Here is a 27,170-nt window from a genome sequence, read left to right on the forward strand (position 1 = left end):
GTGGTAGAACGAAAGATTTCTAACCGTAGAAAATACGTAAGATTCAAGATAAGAGATAAGTTTAAGATAAATATTGCGAAGCGTGGAAATTGAAAGACTCGAAAGTTAAATTGGAATGACGAAACGTTTATGAATCCTTAGGATTTGAATTTCTGTATTACGAATTCTTATATTCTGAATTCCTACGCTCCAAATACTCTACGCCCCGAATTCCTTACGTCCCGAATTCCACACGTCCCGAATTCCACGCGTCCCGAATTCCTCACGTCCTGAATTCCACGCGTCCCGAATTCCACGCGTTCCGAATTCTCTGCGTCCCGGATTCCATACATCCCGAATTCCACACGTCCCGAATTCCCTGCGCCCCGAATTCTTCACATCCCGAATTCCACACGTCCCGAATTCCCTGCGTCCCGAATCCCTCGCGTCCCGAATTCCACGCGTCCCGAATTCCTCACGTCCCGAATCCCTCACGTCCCGAATCCCTCACATCCCGAATTCCTCACGTACCGAATTCCTCAAGTACCGAATCTCTCACGTCCTGAATTCCACACGTCCCGAATTCCCTGCGCCCCGAATTCCTCACATCCCGAATTCCACGCGTCCCGAATTCCTCACGTCCCGAATCCCTCGCGTCCCGAATTCCACGCGTCCCGAATTCCTCGCGTCCCGAATCCCTCACGTCCCGAATCCCTCACGTCCCGAATTCCTAACGTCCCGAATTCCTCACGTCCCGAATTCCTCACGTCCCGAATTCCTCACGTCCCGAATTCCTCACGTACCAAATCCCTCACATCCCGAATCCCTCACATCCCGAATCCCTCACATCCCGAATCCCTCACATCCCGAATCCCTCACATCCCGAATTCCACGCGTCCCGAATTCCTCACGTCCCGAATCCCTCACGTCCCGAATCCCTCACGTCCCGAATCCCTCACGTCCCGAATCCCTCACATCCCGAATTCCTCACGTACCGAATTCCTCAAGTACCGAATCTCTCACGTCCTGAATTCCACACGTCCCGAATTCCCTGCGCCCCGAATTCCTCACATCCCGAATTCCACGCGTCCCGAATTCCTCGCGTCCCGAATCCCTCACGTCCCGAATCCCTCACGTCCCGAATCCCTCACGTCCCGAATTCCTCACGTCCCGAATTCCTCACGTACCAAATCCCTCACATCCCGAATCCCTCACGTCCCGAATCCTCTACGCCCTGAATTCTCTACGTTCCGAATTCTCTACGTCTCGAATTCCTCATATCCCGAATTCCAATTTTTGTGTGGTAGAAAAAGGAAATACGTAAGATTCCTTTAAGAGTTAAAAATTGCAAAGCAAGGAAATTGAAAGATACGAAAGTTAAGTCAGAACGGTGATAATGTCCCGACAAATCCGATATCGCTGTTTTTCTTCCGGTAAATATGTTCGCGGAAGATAGGAAACATTCGAACGGAATAGATTTATAGACAGTGGCTTACAATAAGGCTAATCTGATTCAATAATCTCGTTGTTGAACTCTCTTTATACGTATCATTCAGGAGCACCCTGTGTAATCGCGCTTTGGTGCTACTACCGGAAACTCCAAAGCATCGTTATCTCCGTAAGCGTGGAGTTTCTATCCTCTGATCGTTTAATATCCCTCAAGGGCTCTCATAACTGCTATTCGTGGCTCATTATCCACGATAAACGATCGATGAAACGCGGTTTTGACGTAAGCTTTGGTAATTCGATCTGACGACTTCGTACTAAACATACGGAGCCACTGAATTTATGACACCAGTGAAGAAACGAACTTTCTACCATTTCGATTTTTAGTTTGCTTGCTTGATGAAGTTTGCGCACCTTTGATAAATAAATAGTTTTGTTATAATAATAAATAAATTTTATTTACTTGTAGTACTATAAATAAATAATTGTTATTATATATTTATAATACTATTGTTATAATTATTTATAGTTCTATAAATAATTGTTATTCATTATTATACTGTATAATAATAATATAACATTAACTGTAATATTATTATTATTATTATTTGATTTCTTTGTAGTTCTATAAATAATTGAAGAGTGGAAATAAGAACTAGAAAACCATTTATCAAAATTATTCATGATAAAATATAAAACTTGCTGTTTACAGATGAAAATTTCCACCAATATTTATTGCAATTAATTTTTATAAATACTCTAAAATTTTTAAAAGATAAATGAATTTTTGAAAGGTTTATTCCCACTCTTCAATTGTCATATATTGCAGTGAATATAATATTAAGTATACTATTATTATTCTAATTTGTTTATTAATATGGCTAAATAATTTTTCAATGACATACACCGTTAAATTATATCTATAATAATAAATAATCACTGAAAACTTAATGTTTAAGCTGCTATCGAAATAAACTATAAATGAATCTAAATTATAAAATAAAAACGTGTTCACTAGTATTGACTATAGTAGCAGTACAATTACTCCTACCCCGGACTCTTCATGTAACAAAAATAAAGAAACTCTCACCATCACAAAATATAAGCTAAAATAAGATATTAAACTTTAAACTGATTCACTGCTTGTTCCATGGAGGTGTCGTACTTCGCACGTTTCGATCCGCCATTTACGCAATAACGTAATACATATCGAAATGGCGGATCAGATTGCAAAATGGTTGAAAGCCATTCAATTTCCTGTAGGATTTCGGGACAGCTTTTGTACACGTTTCATGAGTATAATGGTACAGAGGATATACGGAAAAATTGTTATTGCATCAATTACAAATTGTCTGTATATTTGACTTTCGCTAATAGTAATAATAGTAGTAACCTTAATCATTGTAATCATAATGTACCGCATGGTGATAGTCACGATGACGTACGGATAGATAGAATAATAATAATAACAATAATGCAATCATAGACTACTAATAATTATATAATATTTTAAAAAAAAATAATAATAATAATCATCACTACCATCTTTGGGAAACAGTGTGCAAGATGATAAAAATTAAAGGTAACTGGATGGAAGTTTCGAAAAAATGAAAGGAACCGAAAGTGACGAAGGAATAAGAGAAGTTTTCTCGCACAAAATTAAACCGTGGGAGTTCTGTTTGAAGGAAGTAATATTATTGTTTATAATATCGGAGTTCCCTGTCATTCGTAAATAACCGTCCATACATTAATAACATTCAGCAGAATATTCGATCGTTCTCTTAATCGCATACACGCGCGCGCGCACTCAACGATCACTCTCCGTTCCTTTTCTTTCCATCCGAGCTCAATAGAAACCCATTTTTTTTCTTTCGTTCAAGAAACAGTCTTTCGTTGCACTAATTACGTGTCCTCCTCTTTGCAACTACCTTGGCAAAATGTTTTTGTTAAAATACAATAACGAGAGGTTGTAGTCGCAGGATTAGAATCACAACTGATATTTTGGCAAATGGGATTGACAGTCATTTTTCCGGAGTTCAGGTGCGTCGAGAACCGGAATAAGACAAATTGAGGGCAAGTGTAATACACTGACGTCTCGCTATATGACTCCCATTTATATGCCCGCGTTCAGCGAATTCCTCTTCACACGGAATTCCTCTTTCACGCACACTAATGACGCTCGATTTCGACGATGCTACAATTTCGAAGACTACCGTTTATTGTTTCTCATTAACAAATACCCTCCGTTTAATGTAAATTTCCAAATGGAGAAGTTGAATATTGGATCTTCAAATTCTCAAATCTTTTAATATAATTGTAATGTAGTTGTCTCAAAATTTCTGCAAAATTTTGAAACTGATAAATTTTAATTTCTTTACAACAAATTTTACTTGCTAACAATTTTAAATTTCTTGATTTATTACATTATTTCCTTTAAGGTCATATAGCGAGACTACATTGCAACATTATTCTAATTCTAATCAAGATTGAATATAATTGTACTTAACATTATTGGTACAAATAGTACTTGAATTAAAACAATTTATAAAACTAAAATTATAGAATTTTTATATTTCTTATTTTCTTATTAATATTATTGTAAATAACTATGACTATTAAAACCAGCGACTACTAACCAGACATTACAGTAATACAAATAAACGCTTAAGAAACCTTATTCGAATAAATTCGTAAAAACTTTGAAACGTATGCTTCCTTTTTGTTTCAATAAATAAGTACATTACATTATTCCACTTATCGTATACCACGTCATATATTTATTTATATACAAATAAATAAATGAGTGTACAATACTACATGTTTAAAACCCCAAGACCTTATGGTCTCTTTAATGAATTATTGCTAAAGATTTATTACTTATTTGCAACTTCACTTTTTTGAAAAAAGAGAATCAGATCTGTGTATATCCGCGATAATTTATTAATAACCTGTTATTTATTTAAATATTGAAACGAATTGTTCATACAAAAGTTAATATGTTGAATTCCAATTTTTTTAATATTACAGTGAAATATTACTTTCAAAATATATAAAAATTCATAATTAAAGTTTTATCTACCTTAACTATTGTATAAACAATTTTTTTGTATATTCAATATTTAAAGAAATAATTGGATCATCACAAATTAACACTACTTCATTTCAGTCCGAGAGCTATTAAAAATTAATACAAATTATTTTTGTGTCGTATCATACAATTGGAAAGGAACTTTGGTCTATAATTTACACGAATCAAAAAGAAATTCAATCTCAAGTTCGCTACCAGTGTCACGAATCTTTAATTAGTTGTACAAAAGTTTTCGTTAAGACAATTTATTAATATCTTACAGTGAATAAAATTATTGCAACTTTAAAGGCAAAAAAGTATTGCAGTAAAATCTATATTTTCAGAAATAATTTCGCAAATGTTTGTGTCGCTTCAGTATTTATTGTACACTGATTAAAAAAATTAAATATACAATGACTTCAATTAAAAATACAGTTCATCCTATGTTTATGCAAGTTGACTAACATAACAAAACAAAACACATAAGTTTCATTAAAATACATTATAACTAATTACATATGTCTAATGGAAACTTTTGCACATCCCTAATAAGACCTTTTCAAATTGTGAAAGAAACAACGTAACATATTAACAATGTAGATATTTTGACGTTATTTCGCGTGATTTAACATAAAAAATATAGTATATTTTTGAATAAACGCCGATAGCGAACGTATCAAATGCAGCGCCTTTCACTTCAGTTTCTTTTCGATTTTGTCATCATACAAAATATCAGTTTTAAAAAATCGCTTTACAATTACACACTGAACCATTCAAACTAAAAGTACTTCTAGTGGAAAGTTCCATGCGAAACATTGTCGAATAATAAAGTCAGGCATCATCTATATGCTGCATACGTTAATGTGAACAGTACCGAGCACAACTTCATGACAGAATATACAAATGCTGCAATTCAATGTAAAAATAAAGTATACAATTATAAAATTTGGCCGCTTATAATTCGATTGCAGCGCCGCTATTTTAGCGGCAGGTTTGCGAAACACACCATATTTCAATCTGGGAACTTCACCATAAAAATATCAGAGCCTGTTACAACCACGCTTTGCAGCAACTGGTGATCCTTCCTCTACATTTTCCCTAAGAATTCAACTATGCTCGGTACTGCACTATGTTATTAATAATTTCAAACATTGTATAACTTTGCGTATATCAGAATTTATTGTATTCTCTATCTTAATTATAGATGTTGCGTAATTCCGATTTATTCGAGAACAATATGAATGTAACTTAATCGGTTAACTTTCAAAATTAGTTCTTTTCGTGTACGAAATTATAAAGTTATGTATGTCACTTTTATGTGAATATTTTTTACGATCATGGTACATCAATCGTCAGGAATAAACCGTACAACATACAGTATGTTCTAGTTCGAATTGTATACACCTCGTTACTTCTTCAATTACTTACTCGATACAACAAAATTTGTTATACAAAATGAGTTACTTGTGCGTAACGTAGAAAATATAATTGCGTTAAAAAAAAGAAGACATTTTTCATTCGAACTGAATGGTTTTTGTATAAACAATTTTGTCAAGTATATGTAAATAATTGAAAGAAGCAACGAAAGTGTATACACGTTTAAAATGGTAATATTATACTTGCGAATGTGTTTCGCAAAGAGGAGGGTGCAAGTAGAACATAAGAAGCATATTAGTAAATACCTTAAAAAAAAGAAAATTGTTTTTCTTTGTGTTATCACTTTACATTTGAAAAACTCTTAATATAAATCTACTAATTGTAAAAATGCAATTTATCCGACGCCATGCATCACATCATCGTATTATCATCGTCATCGTCGTAATTTTAAATCGTAGAAATGACATAAAAATCCTTCGCTTACTAAAAACTATACAGTTAATAACATAAGTAGTTTATCCTTATTCCTAATTTTCATTATTACAATACTCTCCTCCACTTTTTAAGTCCATCAGTATTTTTCCATTATCTCGTTATCAAAGAACAGCGTTCGTTCTTGTCCTTTTTTCGTTTCAAAAGACATTTTCTAACATGAACTTTCGATACAATAATAATATACGTGATTATGATCGATTGGATATTATAAAAGCGATCTTTTACGAACAAGTTGGAATTATGCCAAGTGTATCGATGATAAAAGGAATCCGCTTACTTAATTGAGAATTATTTCGAATACGTATATTGTACATACTTTTTCCCTTCATCACGAATCGTCGTTCATTGATCTTGCTTCCATTTGGCGCGCGCGGTCTTTCTCATTTTCTCCGTGTAAACAGCAAAAAGTTCATTCACACTTGTTTTGCTCGCGTATTTGCACTTACAATTATCAAAACAGTTCGCGCTGTTTTGTTGTCATAAAAAAGTTCGCCCACTTGTTAAAAACTTGTTCCGGAAGGTCTCTTTTTATACAGACGAAAGCATCAAATATTGCGCGATCTTTCTGCATCTACGATAATAATACGTCAGTATGCTTCTATTATGGATCGTTAATATCTTATTACGTCTATTCGATCGTTAACTTATTCCGAATCAAACTTGCTTTGAGTCATGCACCGCTACTTTTCAAATCATCGTGTAATATCTTTTTTTTGTTCTTTCTCAAACAATAGGGCCTTCCAAGGTACAGAACAAAATGCATTGAAGATATATGGACAACGGCAAAATAACTGTTTATAAAAGTATGATAAAATTGTGTGCATATATCATTTATTTTTACTTATTCTCCTCTATGAAGAAAGGTATTACCTGAGGAAGGAACCATTTTGTTTCTTTTCTTTCATACGCTAAACCGTATCGCGCAAGACGAAGCGTCAAGAGAGCACAGAAATTGTTTTATGCGAAGATTTACAAATATTAATATCCCTTGCATGATTTTCAAAAAAACTCTAAGATACTGTCGGAACCTTTCGTCGTATATCTCGTTCTTATCGATTACTAACGAGCAATTACTCGAGCAAAAGTGTCGATATTGATTATTATAATGATTTTGCTGAGAAAAATAATGATGGTTATGATGGTGATGATGATGATGGTGATAATGGCGATAATGATGACGATGACGGCGGCGATGATGATGATGGTGACGGCGACAGTGACAACAACAATGATAATGATGACGATGACGATTATAATAAGACTGAAAGTGATATTCATGATAATGGTGTCGACTGCGATGCAAACATTTCCTGTTTTCCATGGCGTTGTTAAATCCTGGCAGTGAAAAACGAGTTAACATGAATGGCGACCATGTATATCTTGGTATATACGAAAGATTGTTTGCTCTTGGTGAAGATAACATTTGGGCCAGATTTGGCCTTATTCGGGATCACCAGTTAGCCATGCCAGGTTTATTTAATGTCATGAAGTAAATCTGGCACGAACTTCCACCTTTTGCCGATGAGAAAAATACCTGAAATACAAAAACAAAACATGTTACACTAAGCTGTAAGTATTCTTTCTACACAAGTTTTATGTGCAATACATTTTCCCATCATTACAAAAATAATGAAAATATTTGACACAGTAATTCTGTTCATACTATATACATACCTTATCGTTACGTTCGCAGAGGAACTTGAGCCGTTGAGCTTTCTTGTGCATGAATACACCGTCGAGGTGCCCACTCTCTACGCTTCTAATCTCAATAGCTTTATTACCCCATCCCATAATTTGCCCTGTGCCAATATAGGCAACACTCGTAGGCATCTCGCCCCATTGAAGGACCATAGTTTTGGAAACTCTACCATAAGTGTTTACGTATACACCTTCATTGTCATAACACAACAATAGCTGCATACCATTACTATTAGGTAATGCGACAATGCAATGTGGACAAATAGGACCCTGAGTCTGTAATTGAAAAACATACTCTTATTACAATATAGAATTTAATTAATTGTTTTGATGTTTTTGATTGCTGAAAGTAATCTTACATGTTTTGGTAGATAAATATCGTAAACGGTGGCAGAATCCAAATCAACGGCGTGAAAACCATCGGCACTACCATAAATAACCTTCAATCTTGTACCTTCTTCTATAGTAAGGTCGACAAGAAGTGGTCTATGTGCTAGTTCGCCGAAGGATTTAAAAGCCATAAATTTGTGGTATGGTTTTGGCGCCCATGCATAGATTTCTATGGAATCCTTTAGCGCGATGACCAGAAACTTTATTCTTTCGTATTTGACTATTTTGAAATGTACCGCACCTTGAAGGTCGCCAACGTTAATCCAACCATTACGTCGTTCCACTTGCTGTAAAATTGTGTGAAACAATACAGTTATTTATTTTAATATTTTAACATCTCTGTACGTCAATAGAAAGTGAAGTGATTGAGGTATATAAAACTTACATCACTATGTCCATCAGTTCTTAAAATCTTACTTTTCAACCAGGAAAGATAATACACCCGTACTCGATTCTTTTTCCCACTAATTGTAACCAAAATATTTTGACCTTCAAGAACTTCCATTTGTTGAAATCGTCTTCTACTTATTAATTGATAAACTTTGCCTTGTCCACTTCTATCCAATAACATAAGACCATTCTCCGTACCGATTAATAAATTTACCCCTGTAAGCATGTGAGTATCAAATTCAGTACCTGTTACATAAGAATTAGGGGATTTTATGATTTACTTACCCCATAACGCAGCACAAAGAATTTCACTGTTGAAACGTTTCTTGTATTTGCGTATTTCAGGTGTGTCAGATGCAAGATCATGACTGGTTGGTGTTACATTAACATTGACATGAGATTCCCTCCTGGCTGGTCCAGCACCGAATCCAAAAGTCAGGAAAGATCTCTGCTTCTGTTGAAGCGCAAATGGAGGTGGTGATTTAACTGCTTGGCGATACTGTAACAAAACATATTTTGAGATTTTGCTCAAACATAAAGTTCATGTTAAATAAATCAAAACAGTAAACAAAGAGTTATAATACTTTAATTAATAATACTATGAAGAAAAACAGTATAACGTTATTAAAAAGAAAATTAGAGAAGATATAGGTAGATTTACATAATGAAATCACATGCAGTTAGAATATATAAAATTCACACCAGAAAATTAATAAGGAAAAAAGATATTTCATATGTTACAAAGAAATATTAAACGTATTATACTAAGTTTCATGAAGAAACCATTCAAGAGCTACATTAGAAATAAGATATAATGAACTGAAAGGTACATCAAACTGTTATGAATTCTTTCAACTAATTCTACAAGAAAATTCAATAGTCATACATAGTAATGTAAGCATACAAGAGGTAATAATTGATATAAAAAGAAAATAATATTACAGTTCTACTTCAACTGTTACAAGTTTAGGATGTAACAAAGGGAATAAATGTTTCAGAATTAATTACTTCCAGTTTTTTTGTTAATGTTATTTAACTCTTAAGTGATATGCAAAAACATGCTTGGTGTTTATTTGATTCAGACACTTCTGCATAAAACAGTGCTTTATTAGATTATTTAAAAAATCACACAGGTCGTTATATTAAATACCTTGTATCAAATTTACAAGTTTCACTGGTCTTTGACTACTTATTAGTAGTTATACTGAAAAAGAGAAGTGGAAAAGGAAGGGAGGAGCAAACTCATCAATAAAACTACCTAGCAGGCCCATGTCTAATTGTTAAGGATAGAATTGGGTCAAAGCAATGATGGGCATTAGAACAATCTCTTGGAGCAAAATGATATGCTGTAAGCCAAACAAATACAATGCATCACACTGTCTTACATCGCTACCATCTTGTTTTATCTTCATTTCTTTGGGCATATTTATATCTACAATAGGTATATAACTTTTTATGAATTATAATACGTAATTGATAGATACCACTGGTTGATCATACCAGTAAAATTGAAAGATCAACAAAATTTCAGAGAAGACGTTCAAATAAAATGTGCACACTGTCCTTGCTTGTTTGGATTACAAAATATCACACTGTTTTAAGATTGCCCTGATGTTTGTGTTCCTGATACACAATGACTTGCAAGAAAGAAGCCAGGTTTTACGGTTGTGATCCCTCTGTGATGAGATGTGCAGAGAAAAACAAGCACAAACACTAGAAAAGATTGCAATATAAAGGAACAAATGGAGCAAAGAGAGACATAAACAAAGATAGAAATAGAGACAGTGAGCAAAGGACAGGTGAGATAAGTGGACACAAGAAACAATAGAATCATCGTATCACAATTGATATCATAAGCTTCATTGATTTGTGTGGTACCAAGGGCAAGATATGAAAACCAAAACGAGGACAGCATGAAAACTGGCATTCCATACACGATGCACGATAAACAGATGAAATATTAAGAGAAATAGAAGAGAATTTTGTGGTTATTTCGTCCGCATACGAAGAAACACATTCTCCTCCACTAAACATATTATGTATCGCAAAAGAAGGCAGAAAAGCAACACTGAATGGTAAATCGATATCGAATGGGTACTTACATTGCAATTAGTATTGGGATTGGAATGGTCAGTAGAAAGGGCCCTGCTCTTCGGATTAAAGCTCCCACGTGTCCCACAACACACAACAGAATTCTGAATTAGTCACGTTGACAGACGAAATGGGACTGTTTTGTGCGGGGTTTTCGTGTAAAATACAACGGACAAAACGATGATTCGAGATTCAACGATTTGCGTACATCAGCCACCGAAGCACTTATACAATTTTGTGCTTTTCAAAAATCAAACAATCCTTCCAAATGGTGTTCAAGTATATCCCAATTGCATAACTGCATTTTTGTCCAACTCAAGTTCTCTTTAAATTTTCTTTCGTAATCGTTATAAACCAAAATATAATACTAAAACAACCGAGCTATATTGGAAGCACGATTAATTGACAGGGTAATCAAGCCCTTCACTGCGACCTCCGTTGTGTGGTAGAAAAAAAGATCTATGTGCTATTGTGGTATGTACTAATTCAATTAAATATACTTTAAGTATATTTTTATTTCCTTGGGAATGTCATTGAAATTTATGATTGGAGTATTTGGGATGGGTTCAAACATGGATTATATTAGATCATCCCATAATTTATTTGTTGAGTTCTAGTGTATCCGCCGATTCCGGTATCGATGGTTCCCAATATCCGCGGTTCATATTAACCAAGATTTTTACTGTTCACGATTTGCAATATCCACGGTTTCAATATCTAAGGTCCCAATATCCGCGGTCCCAATATCAACGCTTCCAATATCCACGGTCCCAATATCCACGCTTCTAATACCCACGCTCCCGATATCCACGGACCCCGATGTCCACGGTCCCAATATCCACGCTTCTAATACCCACGCTCCCGATATCCACGGACCCCGATATCCACGGACACAATATCCACGCTTCTAATACCCACGCTCCCGATATCCACGGACACCGATATCCACGGACCCCGATATCCACGGACCCCGATATCCACGGACCCCGATATCCACGGACCCCGATATCCACGGACCCCGATATCCACGGACCCCGATATCCACGGACCCCGATATCCACGGACCCCGATATCCACGGACCCCGATATCCACGGACCCCGATATCCACGGACCCCGATATCCACGGACCCCGATATCCACGGACCCCGATATCCACGGACTCCGACATCCGCGGACTCCGATATCCGCGGACCCCGATATCCGCGGACCCCACGTCCACGGGTCCCGATATCCGCGGATCGCGATACCCGTGGACCTTGGTATACACAGACCTCGATATCCACGGTTCCGATATCCACGGACCTCGATACTCGCGGTACCCTTGACACTAACGCAAAATCCGATATCCACGTAAAAAAGGTCACCATCCACACATAATGTGAAATTATTACATACATATATATGATGAAGAATGAGGATAAATGTACACTGATGAAAACTCTTCATATATGACATTATGGGATGACCTAATAATATCTTCTGGAATTAAGAAGGTAATGGTCACAGCGTACAGATATGATTTTCCAAATCATGATGGGCAGACATAACCGATGATCTGATAATTTAGGACATGTTCTCAACAAAATAAAGATTATATATTTGGAAACTATATGAGTAAAACTCCATTTATCTGAAAATTACCTCATACATGACCGTTTAATTCTCAACTATTCATTTCATCGTGAAACCAGTAAAGAGAGATTGATTACATTAGCACAGAAATGAATATGCAATTACTCTCATGAGCTTTGTGATGTTGTATTATGTTATAGTTCATCGTAAAGCGTAAAAAGGAAAATTAGAATTCAAGGTTCAGAAAGACTTCAGGTCCGAAATAAAATGTTTGTAATTCAAAACCTTGTAATTTAGTTTTAAAATGAACAAATATTTGATAACATTCGTTTTAAAAATACGTGCTCTACAAATGAATGTGACGTTTCATAAATATGTTTCATCCATCAGTATAATTAGAATTTAAATTAATTTCTTCAGATAAATGGAGATTCACTGCAACGTTTGTCTCATGCATTTCTTTTTTCGTATGTTTAAATTTAACACGAGTATCTTGAAATTGAATTGTCGTAGATCGGTCTATGTAACAAAAATCCGATTCTAAATCTATAATTGTGCAAAAGTAATGCTATGATAGTAATGAAATAACCTACGAAGCGTTCAATGATAAATCAAACGTAGAAATTGCGATCAAAGTATCTCTTTTTCCAAGTGACTTTTAACAATACACAGAACAAAAATACTATGTGTGCGTAATGAACTCAGTGATGACTAGACTGCGCATGCTTACGCAATTAAAATAAATTAAAACAATTAAAACCGTACTTGACAATCTTTTATATTATTTTTAAAACTTACAGTTATTTATGTCCCGATCGTAAATACGGTAAAATGTGCAAAAATATTGTATTTTCAGAATCGTCTAGCAAAAAATATTTATTTTCAGATCTCACTACTGTACATATTTTTCGTACAAATATTTGTATAAACATCCGCAGTCCAATCGATGACTAAAAGAAAAGCAAAAACTTTAATCTAATTCACTGTTCACATTTGCCAGAAAAAAGAGCAATACGACACGAAACGATATATATAAAAAAAAAAAAACATAACATCGATCACAGAAGAAGACAAAAAAGATTTAAGCCTCAAAACTGTAATAAATTCTACCGAAAAAAGCAGTACTTTGTATTTTTATAAATATCTTGTCTAACGTTTTTAAATCAAAGAAATCTGATCGTGTGTGATATCGGGCTTTACAATTTACCGCTTTTCCTCGATAGTGGCTGTGTTCATTATTCTTTTTAATGCACTGGAAATGTGAACATACGAATGACGTATATTCAGTGAAATCACCAATGCTTAACAATCTAACAAATAAAGGTCTTCATTTTCTTCTAATATCGATTTTTGCAAATTTGCAGAACAGTTAATACAGTAAAAAGCTTTTTATATTTTATACTTTTTACTGGTTTTATACTGGTTTACAGACTGCAAGGTTTTATTCGAATCAGGAGAAAATTGTTGAATAACCTTTTTTGTTGAGTCAAATGCGTTTAGGTTCGTTCACATCAACGTACAGTAAACGTGGCAGGAACTGGTAATTTTGTTCAATGTATTTGGAAAGATTTTATTGTTGTGTTGATAGCAATATATGAAGATAAAGGCTGAATGTTGTTGTCATAAATTTTGGTGGATTATTAATTTCTGAATTAAAAAATTGTAGATTTCTCTAATTGCAAAATTCTAATTTGAAAATTAGGAAACTTAAAATTTCCATAAACCAAATTTGTATAATTTCTTTTTATAATTTGAATAATTGAATAATTTCTTTGTATAATTTGAAAATTTCTACAAAACTTAAAATTTCCAAATCACCAAATTTGTCAAATTCCAAAATTCCAAATTTGCAAGTCCATAAATTTGAAAATTGGGAAACTTAAAATTTCCACAAACCAAATTTCCAAATTAACAAATTTGTCAAATTCCAAAATTCCAAATTTGCAAGTCCATAAATTTGAAAATTGGGAAACTTAAAATTTCCACAAACCAAATTTCCAAATTATCAAATTTGTCAAATTCCAAAATTCCAAATTTGCAAGTCCATAAATGTGAAAATTGGGAAACTTAAAATTTCCACAAACCAAATTTCCAAATTTTCAAATTTCTCAAATTGCAAAATTCTAAATTTTTAAATCCCAATATGTAAAAATTGGAAAACTTGAAATTTCCATCAACCAAATTTCCAAATCTTCAAATTTCTCAAATTGCAAAATTCTAAATGTTTAAATCCCAATATGTGAAAACTGGAAAACTTGAAATTTCCATGAACCAAATTTCCAAACCATCAAATTTCTCAAATTGCAAAATTCTAAATTTTCAAGTCCATAAATTTGAAATTTCCATCAACCAAATTTCCAAATTTTCAAATTTCTCAAATTGCAAAATTCTAAATTTTCAAGTCCATAAATGTGAAAATTGGAAAACTTGAAATTTCCATCAACTAAATTTCCAAACCATCAAATTTCTCAAATTCCTTAAATTCCAAAATTCCAACTTCACAAATTAAAAAATTCCTATACCCCAAATTCCAAATTCCCAAGTTCCAAAATTAAAAATTCCAAGCTTTAAAATATTCTCAATTTCCTTCCCTTTAATTAAAAATTGCCTAGACCCGCAGACGTTTAATGTCTGTGAATAAGAACGAACCTTGAAACGTATATAACAGCGCATTAAAGTACAGGTACAAAGGTAAGATAAAAATCAGATGGAAATAGGATCTAACCTCTTCGCTGGTACTTTTGTCCTGTCGTTGACCCGGTGATGAAGTGAGGAGATCCGGCAACACGGAGCTAGGTCGAGAACCAGGGGATGAATCTGATCTCTGGAAATCAGCTCCACCGCCTGCGCCCCTCGGACGATCGCTACTTTCTCGATTCTGTAAAGGAATCGATTTACGTTTAAATCGATTATTTCACCACTGGCCGAAGATCAAACAAAACGAATGTAACGAAATCTGCTTGAAGATTAAGACCTGAATTTTTCTCCTCTATACCTTCAATTCGATGTTTCTAAACTATTATAACATAAATCTGTATCAAATATTACAAACGTAAAATTGTTTAATGATTGACATTTTAAATGAAGTTAGGCAACTTGAAACTTGTTGTAAATACAGGGTACATGCAATTCAAGCTTAACTCTAATGTGGTGAGACAAAAAAAATTAAATTAAATCAAATGAAGCATGTAAGCTTAATGTAATGTGGCTTTGGAAGTTTCAAAGATTTCAGATTCTTTAGAGGAACTGCATATTTCTTTGTGAATCGATTCTTCTGAACATTCTCCATATTAGAGTATCAAAATACCATGTTAAAAAATTTATTTCATAAGAAATTAAGAAATATGTAAAATATTAAATATAATTTAAAATACTAATACTTTTTGTAAACCGTCCTGAAGAATCTACGTACAAGAAATATACAGAAATGTCCTTGAAATCTCTGAAACCTTCAAATGTTCTTCAAGTCATGTGTCTATCCTGGAAAAAAATTATTAAATGTTACAATAAAGATGAACAACGTTGAAAATTTCTGGAACTGCAGTCCCTATTGTCAATTGATTTCCTCCTTGTTTCATCATCAAACGCATACAATTGAAAAATGATAAAAATCCCAGTTGTATCCAAAGTTGTACTTTTGTCCAGTCGAACTTGACATCGCATCCATCTTCCAGAAGAATCCAGGAAGCATCCATCTTTGTAAATTCGTGGAGATTACTTCAAGATGTTTCTCTGTTCATTCGTCGCCCTCCTGATTAATAAATGATCAGATATGCAAAGTTTATAGCCTAATACCTTTGTATATCCACTCGGGTGCAACATAGGTCTCCTTTGAATAAGGGTGTGGAAGGGTGAGGGGAGGAGTGTCTCACCGCTTGCCTTTGATCTTAGGAGAGCATAGGGAGAGCCTAAGGAGGGCCTAACTTTATGTCCTTATGTGTACATATGTATAGCTATGTACGCAAAGAGGGACGCGTAAGGCGAATGGTGTTATTCCTTCCCCTACACTTCAAGGGGGATTTGTACACTGATTTGTATGGACGTACGTGATTTTTTAGACAGAAAATGCTCTACAAAGTAGTCTGATATTTTTCAAGTTTTTAAATTTGGAAATTTTGTTACTTGATGGAGAACTGGGAAATTAGAATATTTGAGAAACTAGAGAATTTGACAAGGTCTCAAATCGTCAAATTACTGAATGAAAAAATTTGTAATTTTAGTAATTAGAAAAGAAAAAATTTAGTAATTCGAACATTACAAATTTAGCAATTAGAAAATTACAAAATTTTTTCCTAATTTTTTAGCCATTGCTCTGAACTGTTATTTTCTGTCGTCACATAAAAATATAATAAATCAATTAAAATTACTATGAAACATCGAACTTTAATTTAGCACACGTACAAAAAAAATTGCAAATATCTATTGTCTTATTTGCAAATTCTTCATAGTCCTACAAATCCCCCTTTTAACTCAGATCATCATCCTTTGAGAACATTAAACATGAAATTTTATTAGATTAACTTGTTACGTCAAACTTACTAAATAAAACTTGCATTGTTAATACAATTAAATAACGCAAGCTCCAAAAAATTAATCTCAAATTTAGTGCCCTCAAATTAGTACATTGAAATGAGTTAAATAAGAAAAATCCAAATGACACGCGACAGCAGCTCGATAAATTTATATTTAATTTAACACGTTCGCTATACAACATCCAGCTAGAAATTCTGCCATCGTGAATCATTTCTCCTTTCATAAAATAAAATATAATTTCTCGCCATCTGTTAAAGGATATAAAATTGTAGTGCCGTATGGGAAATCGATGGCGTCACACACAGGGTGTCTCAAGTAATATCTCCGAAACGACGGAAGATAGAAAAAACTTTTTTGAAGTAAAATTAAACTGTATTCAATATTACATCATGTGATACATATATCAGAAGGTTAATTTCAAAGATCACAGCTTTTTAAACACAACTATATTTGCAAACTGATTTTTCAAAATATTCTACGTAAAACTAGAACTACAAAAAAATAGTTCGCGAGATATTTCAATTTGGACTCAAAATATCTTGCAAACTATTGATTTTTTAAATGTTACACCTTCACACTTTTTTACTGGAAATATTTCAAAAAATTTATTCGCATAGGAAAAAATATATTATTACATTTAAAAAAAATGTTAATCGACTGTTAAAATTTTAATTGACCTTAAAATTTTTCAAGTTAAAATTTTCGAAAAACTTCTGCAACTTTAGTATCACATAACATGTTTGACACTATTAAATTTTCTTCCCTGAAATTTTGTTCTATCTTCCACCATTTTAGAATTATAAGTAGATCCATCAGACACCCTGTATATCCGTCAACAGCGAACGTGTTAAATGGCACACAAATAATTCTACAAAATTTGATGAAAATTATAAATAAGCACCTGAGTCTTATTACTGTCCTTTGTGACCTGTTAAACGATAGATTAACACAAGAATACTGCATAATTATTCAGGGAAAAAGGAATGAACGTAGTTTTAGAAGCATACAAAAGAAATACACATTATCGTTATAAGGGATTTTTTAAATGACGTCATTAACGAAGAGTGGTTAAATTGCGCCACCTTCTTTTGCATTAAACATTATTCACCTTGTACATCATAAAAGATCTTAACGGCTCTGTCCAGCGTTGCCAACGAAACATCGTTTTAAAATTCAGGTTTTAATACCATCAAGCAGACTGCGAATTAATAAAAAAGAGAAAAAAATTCGTCAAACATTAAATGGAAAAATCGATAGATATAAAAGGAGCAGAGAACGAAAACGGAGAGGGACATTGTATGAAATGATAGGCAACGGGATCGTAGAGTACTAAAAAAAAAAGGTGCAAGCAAAAAATGGGGAAAAACAGATGAAAATGGGTGTAAGAAAGCAATAGATGAAGTAATTACTCAGGCAAACATGGATAACCTGACTAATTCAATAAATCTATACATCAGTACTAACGATAAGCTTAAAATACTGAAAATAAATATTGAACATTTCTTTCATACGTACACGAACTAATAAAAGAAAAGTTAACTCGACAAATCTGTACATCGCTAAGCTTAATTCTGTAGTTCGTACAGAGAAAAAAAAGAATGTCCTTATACGCTTAAATTGTAAAAATACACACAGTGCAGAACACAAATAAAATGCATTCATGCATAATATGGATCAGTGAATAAAAAACGCTTCGACGTTCGATATCTACTACACAGCTAACACATGTAAACAGTAGTACATACGTATCTGAAAATAACAATAATGGAAGCATAGAATAAGCAGCTTTTGTTCTTTGCACTCGTCAAATTAGTAGAAGCGTGCAACATGATAAAATATCAAGATTCGTATATGAAGATATCGGTTGTACATTCGTTTGTAATCACAGGATGTTAAAAAGAGAGCGGTTCGAAATTTTTAGGAGTTCGGAATCTCGGTATTTCCCTGCGCCAGGGGCTATGGCGGGAAATTAAGAAAACTCCTCGCTTTAGAAAATTTCAGATCTTTCTTTTGGAGACCCTGAAACTGTAATTCATAATGTATCAATCGGGAAATTATCTAGAAAGAAAATACCGAGGTTCTATCGTAGTATTTAGAAAATAGAGAGAAAAATTTTATTTTGAAATATGAAACCTTGATTGATAAAAATGGATTGAAATTTTAATTAACAGAAATGAATTGAAATTTTGATTAATCACTGCTTGTTCAGAATTGAGAAAATGAAATAAACTAATTTAGTGTACAATTTTTTCTTGTAAATTTTTCCTCCATTTTATGAGTACTAACCTAAAAATTCCGACCTTTTTTTTAACACCCTTTCGCATAACTGTTATCTTTAACGCAGTACATTTTACCTGAAATATAAAATATTCTACTACCACGTACAAAATATTTTGCACAAAAAAGAAACCAAATAAAAGTGACACACATGGTGAAACTTTTTTGGTGAATGAAATCAGTAATTTACAAATAAATAATCGCTTAAACTAAAAATTACAACAGCAAACCGTTCAAAAATTATATTAAACGATAATGCATTATATTTTAACAAATAATATTTAAGATAAGTATTATATACTTCGGATGATTGAGAAAAATGTCTTAAAATGGTGTTCGGCATAAATGTTCAGATGTGGAAGTAAAAAATCGATTATACATAAATGACCAAGCGCAATTAAATTAAATAATTTTATCATTTCTAGTGGTGTAATTATTGCATCGTATGAAATATTCGATTTCGAATTATAGAAAGTTTGATATAATTTGACGATATAAAGATTGGGTCGGGTCGAGTCGGGTAAAGTCGGACGGGTTCGGTCAGCTACGAAATTTGAAACTTTTACATTTTAAAACTTTGCGAAATTGAAATTTCTATGTTTCTAAATTTGAATATTTGTAAGTTTTGACAATATGTACTTAAGGATTTATAAATTTGAAACTTCTGTACTTGAAAAACTTGAAATTTACATTAAAAAGTTTGCAATATTTATATTGAAAAATTTGAAATTTCTACATTAAAGAATTTGAAATGTCTGCATTAAAAAATTAAAAATTTCTACATTAAAAAATTAAAAATTTCTACATTAAAAAATTTGAAATTCTCTTCGTAAAAAACTTCAAATTCTTTAATTTTAGAATTTTCAATTTTTTCACTCGAGAGTTCAAAATGTCTAAACTTGAAGTATTTACATTAAAAAATTCGCAATTTCTAAACTTGAGAAATTGAAATTTAAAAATTGGCAAATTGCAAAATAAAAAAATTTTCAATTTCTAAATTCCTCTACAATAAAATCATATTCCAAAGATTCGATTTGTGATTCGAGCCAGTTCGATTTTCCCCGCCTTCGATTACCGCCGCATTCGACTACCCTGCATACAACCTAATACTCTTATACTTCACAGATATTAGTTATCAGGGAGAAAGAAGATAAAAAAGAACATAAAAATGGCCAACACTGTTGCATTTGTACATTAGTTTCATGAATAACAATGAGAGAGCACAAAACGCATTATGCCCAAAAAAAAGGAGCACATAAAAATAAAGGCTAAAAAGCATGCTTGTGACACATGCTGCGACATGACAATACAGACATATATAATCACATACGACGATCGTAAACACGAGCAATCATGCAAAAGACAATAATTTCGATTACGATGTAACGATCCGTACGCACTCACGAGAACGTGTGTGAAGGTGTAACGCACACCCACACCCACGCACGCACGTACGCATACATGTGCATGTATGAACATATATATCAATTTAACTTTCGACGTTATCCTGGATTTATGGTGGCAATTCCTTTTTATTTTTCTGTGGGTACTGTTTCTTGTTTCCTTTTCCTATAAAGTAACGATCTCTCTTCGGAACGATCTTGATTCACGATCGTGCAATTTCCAAGCACAAAATATTGAAAAAAAAAAAGGAAAAAGTGTTAAACGCAAAACACACGCATACAAAGTCCGCATCATTAGTTTTGCCCCTTTCAAGGCGCTACCTGATCAAAATGGTTTACTGATTCATTGGAAAATCTTTCGAGATATCCCCTTTGTTTAATGCTTCTTTGTATTTAGATTCTTGCATGAACATGCAGTACAGGGCTCTCGAATCAATGTGTTATCGTAACATCGATGAATACCAAAAGCTTCCCAATTTTTAATTTTAGTATACATGCAGGTTTAAAACAAGAATTTATTTACTGTCATCAAAATTTTCTAACAATTTGGAATGTATGAAATGTATTTGTAAATTGTAAATACAGTAAAACCCCTGTATACGCGGTAGTCCAAAATCTATGGATATTTAAAAAAATAATGATCCTTAATATATTGCAATAATTACTGTAATTGTTGGACGTATTATTTTCTTATAAAAAATATTCAATTTAACTTTTTCAGATGTATGAATACTGTGAGCAAATTATACGTAGAACCAAGGGTGAATAAAATGGCGGATACAGGGGTTGTACAGTTATTGTAACTTTGATCGATTAAAACTATTTTATCACCGCGTTGAAAAATTCTTTTTTTTACAAACGCAATAAATAACAATATCAAAAATTAATCCACGATAAATGTTTATATAAAAAGAGTAAACTATTTTCTAAAGTGAATGTACATTATGAGTGAATATACATTAAAGATGAAAGTGATTAATTCACAGACGAAAGCATGTACAAAATGTTTGTTAAGTGTTAGTTTCAAAGCGAATTTTTGGTATCAGTTACTTTAACATCACAATGTCTTACGCAGAAATGTATCACAGATGAAGTTATTTTGAGGCCATCTGACAAATAAAATTCTGTTAGATTAGCAAATAAATTCTCAATCTACTTTATCACCATATACATTGAATAAATTTAAAAAATATAATTAATACAAATGATATAATTATTCTATAATTAATTTTGCAACAAAAAGATTGAAAATCGAGAATTTAGTTGCTAAGCTAACATTTTTATTCGCATTAAAAAGCAAAAGAAATATTAAAATCGAATCTGCGTAGAGATTCGTAACGAGTAAAAATTTACAGACAAGTTTTAACTGCTTCACTATCGAATCCCGCGGCGTTTCGATGATCGTAGAATTATAGTTAGGCACTGGTAACAATTGCCAGCTTGTCCACACGGTATCGTAGAAACAAGATGAATATCTTCAAAGAAATTCCATGCGGTTATTCCTTCCTTATTAGACTTGGGTCGTGATAAAAAATCGTTGTAGAAACAAGCTTTCGTATTTGTAATATTGAACACATGAATTTGAGAAGAATAGTAGCAGTAGCAGTAGTGGTAATAATAATGGTATTTTAGTCCTGCAAAGTTACATTGGATACGTACATACTAATCTTGCTTCGCTAATTTCGTCTTTAAATGTTTTTAGAATCTATAAAAGATAATTTGTTACTTTATTTTGCTTTTGTTATATTAAATAGAAAAAGATTGACTTGTGAGAAAAATTGTTAGTGATAAAAATTTGTATATACAGGGTGTCTCACAACTAGTGTAGGTCTCTGAAGTGTGAAACACCCTGTATATAACAATGTTTAAAATTTATAATTGAGAATTCAATCTTATTACCTCTTATTACTCTTATTACTATTGCAATGAATCTGTCAATTCAATAATAGTTAAACTATAGCCAATTAAAAAAATTGAAACTACAAGTACCTCATAATTTATATATGAAATTATATTCCTAATAAAATATTTGACTGCACATGATCTAAATTTTAAATGAAGAATATTCTCTTATTACAAAGAATTACATTTTTTAACAAATACTTCTGTACGAAATTAGTGAAACATTCCATAAAATATTATCCTCATCAATTCTGATGTTAATTTATGAACCTTGTCTGTATACTTTAGTGAATATAATATAGAACTGTGGACCCATGTAATGCTCCTAATTTCTTAACAGCGAGTAACTACTACGATTAGTGACAATAGTTAGTAATAGTAGTATCGTCAACAGCAACGCTAGCAGCAGTTATATGGTAGCACTAAAACGATGTTAACAGGAATATTTTCCGTAGATTAACCCTTCGAATGCAATATACCGCATTAACCCCCACCCACTATAATTTGTAATGCATTTACAATTGTTTATAAACTGCACACTTACAATTTCTTGGTCAATTAAAAAGTCTATAATTTTGTCTATAACATAATTGACGGACGAATTGGAAGTCGTAAATATAATTTTTCGTAAAAATACAATATAGTGACGGATCCAGAAAACGTCTCTTTCTAAGAGTTATGAAGTTTTACAAAAATTTATTTGTGTTATAAAATTGTTTGTGTCAGTACAATATACTTTAGTTAAAAAACGTGGGTAACGCATGGACATACGCTTACATAAAATATTTTCAAAACTTCTGGATCCGTCCTTTATATATGTTTTTCTTATGCAATATAAGATCACGCGCATCTTACAAATGGTTTGTTTAGTAAGGACAAATGTTAACATCATGAGCACAAAGTAAATCAGGTACAGTCAGGTATAGAATTAGACAAAGGATTAAACGCAGAACTCCGTAAAAGAAACAGTAAACAGTAAGTACAGAAAGCCTGCATTATCAATAGTTTATCAATAGCTTCAAGGTTTATTAATATGCAACGAAGATTGAACGATTGATTAAGTCGCTTGTAAATGCTACCCAATAAAAAATTCATTAAACTTCAATGAAATCTCAATGCAACAAACAATAAAACTAGAAGCAAGGAAGAGAAGTATTATTAATAACGTGAAAAATGTCCTCGTCCTAGGTTGGTAACAATACTATTAGTAAACACTATTTAGCATTAGTAATCATATGACATTAGATCCATTGTACCAAAAAATATATAAATATATATGTATGTATATATAAATGTTATTAATATTCTAATTAATGTAACTCCATAGAGGTTCATGGGCCATTGGTTCGAACGAACGAATCTAGTTAAAAAATAGTACAGGAGGTAAATATAGTAATACTGATGATAGAATAATATTGATAATGTTAATGATTATTTATCCTACTGATATCTGTAAATCTGAAAGAAAATATCAAAAATAAAGACAGAGGAAGGAATAATAGGATAATGCGCCTAAAAAAGTCAAGCGTAGCTGACTAGCTTGCTATATCGATTATTATACATGGTTAAACATCGGAGAAATGAATGTAAAGGTTCAAGTTAGAAATATGTCTGTCAATATTTCTTGTACAATAACTCAATATTAAATAAATTTCTATAAATTCAAATAAAGATGCATATAGATTAATGAAACCTTTATTGCAGAACAAAAGATAAAATTATAAAATAACTGAAATTATTTGTACAGGATGTTTACCTTGAACGCTTTCATATCCAAATAAAAAGAAATTGAACTATTTCCTCTTTCAATTTTTTCATAGTAATACCATTTTATTGTAATATTAGAATAAACTATAATAACGCATGGGACAATAAGAAATTCCATTAGAAAATAATCTTGAAATGATCCTGAAGTGAACCTAACATTGATTTAAACTTCAAAATATAAAGAAAATTCGTTTAAAAAAATAACTTCATTGACTCTAACTTGACACAGGTTAATTGTCACACTGATATTCTTAATTAATTTTCTTTACGTAAAACAAAAACATATTGCTATTAAAAAATTCAAAATTACTATCTTAGTAAATGCGAAACACAGAAGAAACAAGATTCTTCTGTTCAATGAGACCTTTCGAATAAAATATATTTTGTCTAATATCTTTTGAAAAAAACATTAATTAAAAGTACCATTTTTAATGGAATTTCTTATTGATATACCCTGTGTATTATAATTTTTACTATAATGCTGTAACAACAGACTGGACACAAACAGAAAAACTCTAAAACAATGATTTTATTAAATACTTCTCTAGAATAAGGTAGAAATTGATGTCTAATATTAACTTCATAGATTATTAAATGTAGAATCCATCATAGCCTAGTCTTAAGATGCTAGCCATGCTATAGCTGTGTTAAACCAAGCGTTTGTGGGTTTATGCGTTTACAAGGCCCAAGTAGCACCCTAAAAATTAGCCTATAGCAGATTTTACATTTAATGTTATTCAATTAGACAAGAATTTCTTCGTTATCCGAGACAGATAAATGCTGCCACTTTCAAATATATTCAAATATCTGAATATTTAAGCGTTCAATGGAGCGCAAAGAAATGATTTACAGAGGTAAAAAGTTGTTAACCTGATGTCTAGATTTACAGGTGTAAAACTTTGAGTCGGTCAGTGAATGTTTTAGAATATTAAATTCGAAACGCGATAACTGAACCTTTAGAAAATACGAACGCACTAATAATCTCTTGTATATTTTTTTAAATCATTATTTTATCAACAAATAACAACACAAACGTTGATCAAAAGACATCGATCTTTCTATTTGTGAAAACTAGACAACTATGACGTTGTAGGATACTTATTGATGTCTATGACCACATGTTGTATTTCTCTAATCTCATTTCTGTGAACTCATTTGTTTATTACTGTCTTAAAACATGTAGAGCTAGACTACGAAACAATTAGTCTTTTACACCTGTTATCTCGAAATCCAACGACAACTTTTTAAGCCTGTACATTTCTTATATCACAAAATCATTTTTGGCACTCCCTGGTAAACACCCTGTACGTTCAACACCACAAAATCTGAAATGAAAAGAACAGTATCAGAAAAAAGTGCGAAATATCGACAGACATATAGGATAGGTAAATATTTTCGAACTGAAACTTCGAAAATCCACAAAAAGGGGAACCAGAAACCGAAGGTAGAGATAAAAAAACAGGTGATGCGGTTAAGGTGTCTTTCAGGCAAGCACACAGGCAGGGCTTTGTAGGGGGGACTGACCTGGATTACAATGGGGCTGTATTCGCTAGCCGTTGTACTGGCCGTAGATTTAATAGTTCCTGCTTCGTCGATCGCGGCCGAAACCGCGTCTGATGGTCTACAACTGCGTCTTCTCATAGTGCCATCTTTCTCACGTCCAAAGTCGAACCTTCTGCCCTCGTGTTTACTACCGAAAACGATCTCGCTTTCGGTCTTTTCCCTTCGGGGCCTTTGTAGGCCATCACGACCGAACGAAAAGTCTGTTAGCACCGGTTCACCGGTACTTACAGAGGTACCCTTTTTACCCACGATACCGGCAACGCTTATCTCACTCCCACGCCGATTACCGCTCGAGAATATGCTCGATCGCGAAAAATCGGACTTCTGCAAGTACGCAGAGTGCCTCGTCGACGGGAAAAAGTCTGAATTCTCGCGACGAAAGGCACGCGCGAACGCGCTGGACGTGTTGCCGAGCTTCGAATCGCTCTCCTGTCTTCTGTGTACCGCCTTCAACTGTTGTTGTTGCTTTTGGTGATGCTGCTGTTGCTGAGGATGATTATCGTACTTTCTACGCGACAACTGTTCCTGCGCTTTTAACGTTTTCTCCGAGGACGACGACGAGTGATCCTCGTTATTCGACTGATGGTTCGTATCCGTTGGCTCTTGCGAATGGTCTTGTTTCATTTTATCCAATCTATCGTTAAAACCCTGAAAGAAGCGGGTGAAATCCCACTCCTTCAGGAGGAGCTGCTCGTCTGCCTCGGAACACCGGTTGTTGCTAGCCGTCGTGGCTCGATCGTCTGACATCTGACTAAGTTTCTAGGGAGTGCGCACGAGGGTAATAAACATGATGACGACAGAAATAAAAACATACACAAATAAAGGAGAGATAAAGAAATTGCGTGCGGCGATACATAACATGATATAGCTGCGATGGCAGTGCAATGCAATGATTCAAGTGAATGGTATAATCAATTACTTGCAACGGTGGTGATAATATACATCTCGTCGATTCAACAAGCTTAACACTGTGTTTAGAAACGTGCGTTTATACTTAGGAACATCAAGCACCACAGAGTGAATCTAGTCAGAGACTGTCGGATATATTCGAGCAAGTAAAGACAGTAGTCTCAAGATGATTTTCATGAACATTAAGTGTATAAATTTCAAATTTATACATATAGAAATTCTGAAAATTGTATTTAATATATATTTTCTATCTGAATATTCGTACATCAGCGATCACCCGAACCCATCCGACTTCTCCGGACTCGACTCA

At 33.2% G+C, this 27,170-nt stretch overlaps 1 protein-coding gene across 14 annotated transcripts in view; it reads right to left on the minus strand.

Annotated features, from left to right (window-relative positions):
• Positions 1-2,762: 2,762 nt before the first annotated feature.
• The window catches only part of msn (serine/threonine-protein kinase msn), a 33,738-nt gene continuing 9,330 nt past the window's right edge, over positions 2,763-27,170 (minus strand). For 10 of the 14 annotated variants that reach the window (XM_076528966.1, XM_012280032.2, XM_076528965.1 and 7 more), the window contains 7 exons: positions 25,913-26,710; positions 15,232-15,384; positions 9,128-9,341; positions 8,838-9,058; positions 8,422-8,739; positions 8,039-8,338; positions 2,763-7,898 (listed from right to left, as the gene is read on the minus strand). In XM_076528966.1, coding sequence (XP_076385081.1) covers positions 7,815-7,898; positions 8,039-8,338; positions 8,422-8,739; positions 8,838-9,058; positions 9,128-9,341; positions 15,232-15,384; positions 25,913-26,710 — 2,088 coding nt within the window. In that variant the 3' untranslated portion in view covers positions 2,763-7,814. The remainder of the gene's footprint in view (positions 7,899-8,038; positions 8,339-8,421; positions 8,740-8,837; positions 9,059-9,127; positions 9,342-15,231; positions 15,385-25,912; positions 26,711-27,170) is intronic. The other 4 variants (XM_012280041.2, XM_012280040.2, XM_012280039.2 and 1 more) reach the window with 2 other exon arrangements.

Source organism: Megachile rotundata, chromosome 2 (genome assembly GCF_050947335.1).
Source record: "Megachile rotundata isolate GNS110a chromosome 2, iyMegRotu1, whole genome shotgun sequence".
NCBI classification, from domain to species: Eukaryota; Metazoa; Arthropoda; class Insecta; order Hymenoptera; family Megachilidae; genus Megachile; species Megachile rotundata.